This window comes from Artibeus jamaicensis, unplaced genomic scaffold (genome assembly GCF_021234435.1).
Source record: "Artibeus jamaicensis isolate MK-2021 breed Jamaican fruit bat unplaced genomic scaffold, CSHL_Jam_final contig_387, whole genome shotgun sequence".
Taxonomy (NCBI): domain Eukaryota; kingdom Metazoa; phylum Chordata; class Mammalia; order Chiroptera; family Phyllostomidae; genus Artibeus; species Artibeus jamaicensis.
In genome coordinates, this window is record NW_026521812.1 from 9,902,345 (window position 1) to 9,914,820 (window position 12,476).

General features: G+C 40.9%; 1 protein-coding gene across 7 annotated transcripts in view; it reads right to left on the reverse strand.

Moving 5' to 3' along the window:
- Positions 1 to 12,476, reverse strand: part of NCOA7 (nuclear receptor coactivator 7) — a 141,939-nt gene that overhangs the window by 60,077 nt on the left and 69,386 nt on the right. For all 7 annotated transcript variants that reach the window (XM_037139612.2, XM_037139613.2, XM_037139610.2 and 4 more), the window contains exon 4: positions 2,851 to 2,930. In XM_037139612.2, the coding sequence (XP_036995507.2) occupies positions 2,851 to 2,930 (80 nt within the window). The remainder of the gene's footprint in view (positions 1 to 2,850; positions 2,931 to 12,476) is intronic.

Here is a 12,476-nt window from a genome sequence, read left to right on the forward strand (position 1 = left end):
GAGGGAGGTGGGGAAGATTGGGATGGGGGAAAAGGCAGAAAACTGTACTTGAACAACAATTAAAATAAAAAAAAGAAAACTCTAAACTGGCATTGCACAATGAAATAAAATGTGAGCTACAAAAAATACATTATTTACATAATACAGGATGGGTAAAAGTAGGTTTACAGTTGAGAATGAAACAGTTTATTCTTATATTATTATTTAGCAATTACTGTTTTATTGATTTGTAGTATAACTGTAAACCTACCTTTGCCCACTCCAGTATATTCCAATCCAGGGATGTTCAGAATTTAGAATCAGTACATGACAGAGATTGAGAATACAGACTAGAGCCAGGTGTTGGCTCTGAATTCCAGATCTTTTACTGGCTAGCTGTGTGACCTTGGGTCATTTGCTCAGCCTCTCTGGGTCTCAGTTTCTTCACCCTCCAAACAGAAATAATCATAACTTCTGCTCAACAGCACTTACTTCATGGGAAGTGATCCATAAATTCGCTTCATATTTTTACTTAAAAACTTGTAGAAGATACTCTGTATACAGAGTTAAGGGAAAGAGAAATTTTATCAAGCTAGTTATGACATAAGGATAAGACATATATAGAGAACCAAGACCCTGGGAGGAATTCTAATATCGTTAAATGTTTGAAGCTTATCAGAATCCTTGACTATCTACAGCTCAGGAGCAATATAAGCAACCTCATAAGAGCTAGCACGGTGCTCTAAACACAAAGTTATGAATCACTTTTTATTTTCAAAAAAGTACACAAAATGACTTGCTAAGTAAAACTAATCTCCTTAACATAAATCAAACAGGTGGGCATTTCTGTATTACTAATTTTACCACCTGCTGATATGAATTAATTTGGAAGGTGATCTTTACTCTCACTGCATTGTTTAGTATGTGCTATGTGAAGCATCTCCTAGCAAACAACACTTCTCATTTCTTTTGACGGGGCATGTGGATGTACAAATGGCTTTAGACTATTGTTATTAATAACAAATATTCCAACACTTCATGAGTATTTACTATGAGGTAAGGAACTGTGCTAGGTGTTACGGGATCGACAACATATTATAGTAACAGTGGTAATGAGAGATATATGAGGGGAGACCTCCCCAAAACTAGAAATATCTTCTGGAGGGTGGGCCCCGTGTAGTACAGGCTTCTCCACTTAGGTAAGTGTTCTAGGAACTCATCTGTGTCAGTGCACCACCTGGTGTTGTTGTGAGAGGCTGAGTTCAGCTTCTGTGAATATTTTTTGAAGACTCTTCCAACCCATTTGCTCATTTCATGATGAGTGATTTACGAGCACACCTGCCCACACCATGCTGAGTGTTCAGCAGTTTCTGACCAAAATGGCATGACCTCCATACCCCATCCTCCCAATTCACCTGATCTCACCCCGAGCAACTTTTGTTTCTCTGAATGATAAAAAAGTCCTCAAAGGGAATCGTTTTGCCAATGCGGAAGAGGTGAAACAAAAACAGCAGAAGCACTAAAAGCACTTCAAAATCGATGAGTTCAAAAATTGTTTTGAGCAGTAGAATTATTCAAAAATACCTTAACAGGTGTACTGCATCAAATGGAGAGTACTTTGAAGGTGACTGAAATTTAAATATGTAAGAATAAATATACAAGTTTTATATTATATATTTATAAATAAATTTATAATATTTACAGATAAATAAATTCCAGGTTTCTGGGGTCCCCCCCTCATATTATCACCCAAAACCCTTTCCATAAAGGACTGGGCCTACATGCCACAGAATGATGTTTGGAGATGCTCGTGGAGCACTGGGTAAGACATGGCTGTGCAAGGGCTCTTCCCTATGAGTCCACAGAAGCCGGGAGCAGATGAGCCGCTCCGAAAGAACCACCAAAAGAACCACCAGGGAGGGAGCGGTCTTGCTGCTCCCCTTATACAGAGCCTGGTGTGCACACAGATAATCAGTGGAAAGTAAATACATGTGAGGAGGACACAACTGGGCAATGGCAACAGCACTTAATTTCTTTGTAGAAGTCAGAACACTCCTCAACAATGCTCTTTCAACATGAATGGAAACGGATCTGTAATGGAATGCTCAGCCTAGGATAAGCAGACAAAGCTTCTGGCTTCCAGGAGCTCCTGGTGCAGCGAGAGCGACGGGCATATGGCACATACCGTGGAGGTGCAGTAACGAACACTGGCACAGCATTATTCAGCTGCTAACTCAACAATACAAGCCTGCACCCTGCAAGCACAAGCAACGCAATGGTGGCCACAAAAGGGTCTAGTGTCTATTCATGGACATATGGATTAAGGCACAAGATAGACGTTAAAATAATAATCACACTAGTGACTCAATTTTAAACAGACAAATCATGTAAAGGAACATAATTACATAAGAGAATAACGTGAAGAGCAATCTGGCCTAGACAGCTGGATGACTGATACAAAAGGAAAGGGTGAACAAAGAGAGTAATGGGAAGATGTCGGGGACAGATTATGGCTTGTATAACGGTATGGGTGATGGAGTCGTTGCTTCTTTAAAAGAGGCCAAGCATGAAGGTCTAAGTACATATGTTGAGAAGTCAATTGAATCTATGGTTCTGGAACTCAGAAAGCAGGTTGGAGATGGAGACCTAAAACTGGCAGGCATATCACAGGTACTTCAAACCACAGGCTTACATGAGATGGCCCAGGGGGAACATATGGAGGGAGGAGAATGACTTAGGACAGGTCTTAAGGAGCTTCACTGATTACAGGGTGTATAAGAGGAAAGCAGCTAAGGGGCAGCCTGCGTCGGGAGAAATATTATGTAAATCTAGCAGTGTTAATGAACATTCATACTTTCTGTTTATACTTACAGTATATTCCACAGTACCATGGGGCTTCTGAACCACCATCTTCTTCTCTTTTTTATCATGTGTTTTGTTTTGATTGTCATCTGAAAAATAAAAATGTATGTAAATGAATAATTTAATTTTAGCAATTGAGGATAGAGTAATGTACAGTATATTAAAACCCACTTTCAAATGGACTGAAAAAAAGACACCAAAATAAAATGGACTATGAGCATACATAGGCCCTGATTTAAAAAAAAACATATTATTCACCAAAGAACACTTGAATAAATGATTGTTAACTGTAATAAAATAGTGCAAATAACAATGAGGTAATGTTGTATTGTTAAAGTAAAAGTTTAAATGATAATATTTAATGATGAAGTTGAGTAAAACTACTATAGTCATGATATAAATGATGTTAGTACATCCCTTTTAGAAAATGATTTCTTAACATAACAATAACCATAAAAACGTCCACTCTTTGACATTCCTTCCTTAGGAATTCATCCTAAGGAAAAATTCAAGAGGAAAGTTATGTCACAGTATGTGGTTACTGATGTTTTTATAGATCAAAACTGGTCAACTTAATAGTTTTGGCAGCTGCATATGATTCAGCCTAAATGTTATGATTAAGTTCATCTTAATATAATCATCCCAGATGTTGAAAACCTGAGAGACATATCACCATGGATAAAAATTTAAGTGAAAAAAATATAAAATTGAATTAACTACGAGAAGATGCTCTAACTTGTATGTAATCAGAAAAATGAAAATTAAGGTGAGATATTCTTTAATACGAGAAGATGCTCTAACTTGTATGTAATCAGAAAAATGAAAATTAAGGTGAGATATTCTTTTACACCTATTAGCATGGCAAAAATCAGAAAGCTGGATAATTCTAGTGTCTACAGAGATGTGAATTACCAGTAGGGATATAAACTGGTACAGCCATTTCAACAAATCAAGTATAGATAGCTTGTATGAGTCAACATCCTAACTCAGATATACATCCTTTCCCAAAAGGTAAACGCTTTACGTATATCATAAAGTCACCTGCTTGAGGGTGCCCAAACCATCATCACCTGTGGCATGAGAGCTGAAGGGTAAGACAACTTGGTAGATGTGCTCTAGAACTAGACAGTAATTAGAAATAACAAGCCGGAAGTATACCCTGCAATATGTTTACACCAAGAGAAACAGAACAGGATGTACATAACAGTATCATTATGCATATGCAAAGAAGATGCACACAAAACAACTATACACATTTTTCAAGGCCACATCAAAATAAAAGTCTATGCACACTGAACACAGAATGGTGTGAAGTAGAGAGAGAAATGGGATTGGGGGTAAGGATAAAAGGGAATTAGTGAATAGATAACAAGGAGCCCAGCTCAGACCAGGGGTGGCATTCCACAAACTGAGAAGGGTGACTAACTCAGCCCCCTGCAACCGAGGTCCCACACATCCCACGCCAATCACCTACATGACAAATAGGGGTGCACTGGATGAGAACTGGAAAGTAATACAAACACATGAAAACAGTTAATTCACATGAGATTTGTCTGCCTCGTAAATGTTTTCTCCATGTTATTTAAAATGAAAAACCAAGAAAGAAGTAATAGATGCTGCTATTAGAGTCCTTTACTACTCATTTGTATGTTCAATGAGATCCATTTATAGAACCAAAGAGACTGCAAAAATCCCTCGACGTGGTAAAAAATGACCAGCCTACACTCATGTGGTTTATTTCAGAAAGATGAGACTACAGACTGTGATTTTTAGATCTTCGGATCTAAAATGGGGTCATTAGACCCCATTCTGTAGGTCGGGAGGGTATACACAGCCCGTTCAAAACCCCAGATCAGAAGGATCGAAATGATGAAATGATGACTCATTGTAATCCCTCCGCTGCACTCTCCACGTCCCTCGCTCCTTTCTTACTCCCTCCCTGTCACCGTTGCCTCTGGTCCTCTTGCTTTCAGAGGGATGCTTTCACATGCATTTGTAGGTGCTTCCTATTTCTAGCTTTCTCTTCCCACCTGTGGCGGCTTCTCCCCTATGCCCTTTTATAGGTTGTGCATAATTATCTCTGGTCCCAGTGGGAGCACTACCTTAAGCCACCAACATACGAGAGTTTCCATACTGCTCAGCTGCAGAAGAAAAATAAGTTTTAGCCAAACCTCCCAAAATAAACTTGAGCTAAGTACATCTGAAGTAGTACAAAAATTATTTTACTTCGGCACAGGTGGGTAGGCCAGAAAAATGTCCAAGTTGGTAATACTAAAAGAAAACATAAAATCCTTCCTCCCAGCATCTTAAGATTTTGAAATTCTTGAGGTGAGGACCATGAGGTACCTTTAAATCTCTGGTGCCTTAATAAGATACCCAGCACACATGCCTGAATAAACTTCCCAATATAAATCAATGAGCCCAACAAGTCCAATCGTGAGCAACATTTTCACTGACAGACTATCACACCAGGAAAATCATATGAATCAAAGGCACAAACAGAATACTATGTTTTACAGCTGACTTAATATAGAAAGCAGAGAAGTAATTGGCACATCTAAGGACCAATTTAATTGTCTTCATATCATTAAAGCAAAAGGTAAGGTTTCATATTGCTTCCTAAATATTTTTAAAAGATTTTATTTATTTATTTTTAGGAAGAGGAGAAAGGAGGAAGAAGGAGAAGGAAAGAAACTTCGATGTGCAAGAGAAACATTAGTTGGTTGCCCCTTGCATGCACCCAACCAGGGACCTGGGCCACAACTCAGGCATGTGACCTGACTGGGAATCCAACCAGCAACCTTTTGGTTTGCAGAACAATGCCCAAGCCACTGAACCACATCGTCATGGATCCTAAACATTTTTTGCAGTAAATTTTAAAGAGAGCTAACAATATGTCTCAATAAGTAAAGTCCTTACCTAGCCAGATTCTGCAGTCCACAGTCCACGCACTGGAGAGAGCTGGGGAGACCCAAGCTACCTCAGGAAAGGGCTCCTCTGCTGAACTTCCGGATGGAGATCTTGTGTTTCAGATAAGGACACATGATCACACCCCCAAAAGGAACCAGAAGAGCCATGACCATTCCCCAGAATGGAACTAGAAGACCCATGCATGAACACCCCCAGGATGGAACTACAGGACCCATGATCACTCCCAGGATGGAGTTAAAGGACCCATGACCATCCCCCAGGATGGAACTACAGGACCCATGACTACTCCCAGGATGTAACTATTGCCCAGTGACACATGTTGACACCTCTACTTCCAGTTTTAGGCCTCCTCAGGCCCTTTACACCTACTCAAAGTCCAACCCCCACCCACTGCTTACAGGATGCTGAAGCAAACAAGTAAAAGTATGTGCTGCCGGTGGGGAAAGCTGGCCGGTTCCTCAGAAGTCATTCACAGCAAAGCAACTGAACTCTCTACTTGCCCCACCTCTAAAACGCCTTCAGTGCCAGTTTTTCTCAATCCAGTAAGTAAGCACGTCTTAGAAAATTGACAAATACCTTGGAGGAAGGAAATACAGGCCCTTTAGCCTAGCCTGTTTCAATTCTCATAAATTCTGGAGGTGCAGGCTAAAATGGGGAGCAGGGGCCTTTGCTGACCTCAACCCTGGAGGATCTGGTGCCCTGCCCCAAGTCCTGCCTCCTCCCTTTCCATCCCAGAAGAGGGCCAAGAACACAAGGTTCTTAGCTCCTGCACCTGAGTCCTAGGTACAAGTTTCCTGAAATAAGACTTCTTTCTGTGCACTGGAGCTAAAAGAACCTGATGTTCAGGTATATTCTGGGGGTCTGGAGAGGTGAGAAGGCGAGATGTGAAGGAATCCTTTGCAGTGGTTGTCTGAGAAGTTTTGAATGAAGTTACAACTGTCAAAGAAAGACACTTTAAGAGAAGATCTGAGGTTTGAGAACCAAACCAAAGGAAGGCTTAGATGTGGGGAGTAAAGAGAAGTGTGGCTGATGAGGGTGGGGGTGGAATTAAAAGTATAGGAGAATGAGTGTAATGTCACAGACACACTGGAAAAAAGTTAAAGATCATTTTGACACTCAAATGCAGCAAAGAGGATGAGAGGTGGAAACATGGAAATGGAAAATTAGGAGGTCATAGAGGTTTCCTGAGGTCAAAAGTGTAGGGATGGTGTTAATCCTATCAGTACAGTGAGGATATGGTCATTTGCTAAAATGTAATGGGGTAAAGACAGGATTGGGGGTGCATGAGGGGTTGTGTAATTTGGAAGAGTTACTAGGGCAAAGATAAGGTTTCAATGAGAATATTGAGAGAAGTCGCAATAAGGGTTCACCCAGGGGTTGGGTATCAACATCAGGGTGACAGACCATGTAAGGAATAAGCAAACACCCTGCTGCCGTGGCCAACTGTGTGGTTTATGACATGCTAGCTGGGCAGCTGTAGCTACAGCAGTGGTGAGGGAGCGGCACTGAGATGCTGGAGTTAGCGTAGCATGATGCATTAGTTTCCTATTGCTAGTGTAACAACTTAGCACAAATTTAGTGAGCTCAAAATGAAAAATAAACACAAATTTATTGTCTTAGTTCTGTAGGTTCCACATCTGGCATGGGTCTAGAGAAAGATCGCTTTCCTTTTCCAACTCCTAGAAGTAGGCTACTTTCCTTGGCTTGACATCCCTCCCTTTATCTGCAAAGCCAGCAACACCAAGCCAAGTCCTCTTGCACAGCCATTTCTCCATTGCCCTTTCCTGCCACCCTCTTTCATTTTTCAGAACCCTGTGTTTCGCCCTGGCCTGTGTGGATTTGTTGGTTGGGCATTGTCTAGCAAACTGAATAGCTGCCAGTTCAATTTCCAGTCACCTGCCTGGTTGTAGGTTTGGTCCCAGTTGGGGCATGTTCAGGAGAAAACCGATCGATGTTTCTCTCTCACAATGATGTTTCTCACCTTCTCTTCCTCCCTCCCTTCTCCTTTCAGCAAAAGGAAAAAAATAACCCTGTGTTTACATTGAGCACACCTGGGTAATCCAGGATGCTCTCGATTCCATCTATAACCATTTGCCTTTGCTGGGTAACATAAGGGGTTTTAGAAATCAGGGCATGTACATTTTTTTTTGGAAGGGTGGCATTATGCTACCTACCACAGAGGGAGAATGTGGGAAGACAGGTTCAGATTCAAAGTGGAAATTTTAAAAAGATTTTATTTATTTTTAGAGAGGGGAAGGGAGGGAGGAAGAGAGGGAGAGAAACATCAATGCATGGTCACCTTTCACACGCCCCTTACTGGGGGACCTGGCCCACAACCCAGCCATGTACCCTGACTGGGAATCAAACCTGAGACCCTCTGGTTCGCAGGCCAGTGCTCAATCCACTGAGTCATATTAGCCAGGGCTGAAAGTGGGGGTTTTGGAGGATCCAAGTCCTGATCTCGGACGTGTGAGTGTGTTGGGGTGGGGGACATGGCGTGTTCAGGAATTCAGCACCAGTCAGATATTCTGGTTCTGAGAAAAACTGGCCAGACTGAAACAATGCTAATGTCATTCAAACCTGAGCACCTGGTTCCTGCCCCAGACCACTGGGGACTGAGCGAAGTCAGGACAATGGACATTATAAATTATGCACTTGGAAACAGAAACAAAAGAGACACTGAATCCCCCTGACTGTGATTTTACATTCTCTTCATAGCAGTAGGAAGGGCAGAAGAGACAGAGTGTAGCCTTCCTTTTGGTGATTAATTATTGGAACAAGCACAAATTTTAAAAATGATCAGGTTTTCAAATGTTAAGACTAATTCTCACTGCCCCTGTAAGTACTGGGTGTGGGTATGCACTCGCTTTTTGCCTACTCCCCTTAAAGAAGCAACTCTTTCCCCTCCTTCCATCTCTATCGTAAGACCATCTGATTGGGGTACAAGAGGCTGACAGTAAAAGACTCTCAACACCTAAAGAAAGAGGATGTTTCCATGGCAACCAAATGAGGGATAATCAGAGAGGCAAAAAGTGTCTGTCTCTAAGTCTGTCTAAGAAGGGGGCAGGCTGATCTAAAACAGGAAAATCTGTTTCTAGTGACAGGCATATGCCCACACTGGGAAATAATGCACTTGGCTATCACAGTTTGATGACAGTAACCATAAAATCAGGTCATGTACCATCTCCTTTATACTACCAAACATCATTCTTTTTTAAAAAGGAAGATTTTAATTATTTTTAGAGAGAAGAGAAGGGAGAGAAACATCCATCAGTTGCCTATCACATACCACCAACTGGGGACCTGGCCCACAACCCAGGCATGTGCCCTGACTGGGAATTGAACCAACAACCTTTCAGTTTGCAGGGCAGCACTCAATCCACTAAGCCACAGGTGCCAGGGCACCAAACATCATTCTGATTACAATTTGATCTTGAGGTCAAACGAGTTGTGTTCAACTAGCAACCCTGACACGTTCTCATAGGGGTATGATGTTAGTCAGCAAGGGACTTGAAATCTTTGTGCCTCCATCCCCATATCTGTGAAATGCAGAACTACCTCATAATGTTGTTCAAAAGATTAAAGGACACGAGGGACACAGTGTTTATCTCAGAGCCTGGCACAGACTGAGTGCTTAACAAATGCTGTTATTACTAATTATAATGTTGTCAACATAAGTGAATAGCAATTTGAGTAGATTAGAGGACTAAAAGAAGTATAAACCATAAAGCAAAAAGCTTTCATTCCAGAAACCCTGGAGTGATATACAGCATTAATATGATACATGATTATAACTGTTTAAAGAAGAAAAACCATGTCTGATAATTTTGATACATGCCAAAAAGCAGTTGATGGAATTAAACAGCATTAGTATAGATTTTTTAAAAGAACAAAAGAAAATTTAAAAATGTTACACAACAAAGAATAGGAGTGACCCTCCTCAGCGCAATGAAGAATTTTTAGTTATTCTTTGATAGTCATTAAAAATGTTTCTGAAAAGTAATGGAACCCTAAGAGGTGTATACCACAAGCGATTTCCCATAAGGATGACAAATGAGTGACTTCATGATGTCACTTCCAGGGGTGCAGTAGCACATTAATTACCTAAATGCGGCCTGAGTTAAGGCCCTAGTGAGTCCCTCGCCCCAGCTTTCCAGGAGAAAGACCGCAGGGCAGGCAGTGGGCGACACAGCACAGGCAGAGCGCGAGCTCCACCCCAGTCCCCTCATTCCTGCGCTTCTGCTGCGGAAGACGAGTCCAGCAAGGCTCTTAAGGTTTATGGGCATAAAATCTTCCACTCCACTAGATTACAGCAAAGAAGCCAATCTAACGCAATGCAAGGCTAAACCACAAGTATTTAAGGTCATGAAATAAACTTGGTAGTGGAGATGAAAGCAGAACCATTACAAACATAATGGAGGAAGTTTGGAAACCCTAAGCATCAAGTGGGAATCCCTCCATTCATTGGAGGCTGCCTTTCACAGCTCGGCAAGGCAACACCTGAGCAGGACGTACGCCAGGTAACCACTCAATCACTGGTGGTCTCTAGGAATGAAGCACTGGTCTAACTAAACTCTCCTAAAGCACACCTGCGTAAACTGAGATGAGCCTTTACATCAGAAACCAAAAGCAAGTATTAAAAGTAAATCACTAACCAATGTAAATACAATTCCCAATATTATGGTGTATATTCAACTTTGTTCTAGAATCTCTAGTCAAAGCAACTGATAAAGAAGTTTTAAATACTGAAAAGAAATGAAAAGTTGATTATTAGCAGGTGAATTGTCTACCTAAAGAACCAATATCATTAAAAAAGTCCAGAAATAGCCACATTGTTAAGTAAGATGGCTAGATACAAATCATCTTTTATACTTATGATAGAAATGTATTTTGAAAAAAGTCCCAGGTATAGTGTTATCAAACTAGAAAATATCTAGAAATAAATATAGCAAGACACTGGCAAGCTATGCATAAAGAAAATTTAAAAGGTTTATGGAAGTGTATAAATGAAATCCTGGATAAAGAGAAGTATAGATAATGCTCCTAAATAGAATATCTCATTTTCATAAACATTTCACTTTCTCTTCAAATTAGTCTTTAAATTAAATGCATTTAAAATCCAAATTTTTAAAACATTTTGGAGAATGGAAGTATGTCAAATCAGTAATGTAGAAACATAAATACAGGAAACTATCCAAAGTCACTTTTAAAAAGAGAAATGAGGGAACACTGTTTTTAGGTTAAAATGCATGATAGAGGCAGAGCAATTAAAACACTGTGGTGAAATAACTAAAAATCAGAACTGAAAAAATTTAGCGTAAAATAAAAATGCCTCCATAACCCAGCAAGAAAAGGCTGGCTTTTCCCACAAAGGTCATGTAGCCCCATGTTAAAGGGAGGCTCTGGCATTAGACAGACTGAACGAGAGTCCTGGCTGGCCCCTGGCTGAGTGACCTTGGACAAGAAAATTCGCTTATTCAAAGACAGTTTCTAGTGTGTAAAATCGGGGTGCCAACTGGACCCCCACAGAGATACTGTAGGGATTGCAAGGACAATCCTTTTCCGGCAAAGCACTCCGTGATCTGAGGACTAAGGGCTCAGACAACCTTAGGGACTGATAGTAAATGATGCTGGGTAAACATTGTTAAGATTTGAAGAGAAATCTAAATCACTCTCAAATCAACCCAGATGGATTCAAAATTGAAGAGTAAAAAATAAAGTCACGAATGTCTTTGAAGAAGATATTGAACTTATAGTCGCTTTCATCAGTGATGCACACATCTCAAATTACTGGCCTGCCTCTGCCGCAGTGTTATTGGTTAGCATTGTAAGGGTAACTTGGGAATACTGGAATCATAAACTATTACAGTAAAAATTTTTTAAAGTGTGTCACGAGGAGCCTTCACCTCCTGAGCATAGAGAGGAGACATGGAGAAGAATTACCTTTGTCCTCCATGTGAACTCCGTATTTTAACACCTTGTTGACACAGAGAATCACCCAGTAGCTGTTACTTTCCTTCCTGCAAGCACACATCACAGGCGATACAGCCCTTGGGAAAAATGAGTCGCACTGAAGTAAAGTCGGGAACGCGACCAGGGCAGGGAGTTGTCTTCGTGGATTGCTTTACCTTAGAGCCCAGCACTGCCCTCAGCACTGAGCAAGCCCTCAAGCATTTGGGAAATAAATGAACGATTCTTACTCCATATTTGATGCAACACTATTTTAGCTGTTCTGTAAGCCTTCCACTTATATTAGCTACCAAACAAATGAGAGGTTTAATGTAACAACATGTAGGACCAGGTCAAGTAATTAAACTAGAGAGAAAGGTCAACTTTATGGTCACTTAAATTATTGCTTAGGAGAAATGAAATGCCATGGATGGTCACCTTTTCCTCCCGAAACAACAATCATGTGCTTGGGGCAGGGGAGAAGACACTACGATTTTACTTAACTTTTGCCTTATTTTTCTCTCAGAGTTGATTCTGGGAAAGCAGAACGATGTTTGAAGTTTCCCCTGGGGCTTCAGTGCCAGATAGCAGGGCTGGAATCCCTGCTGCACTGGGATCTGCAGTGATTCACACCTGAGTCCCGGGGCTTCTAGGTTTCTTTGTTTGTAAAATAGGCTACCACCACCTGCAGTACATCATGACCAGTAGTCAATTAAATGATGAAATGAAGCATCTAGCCCACTGGAGACACTCAT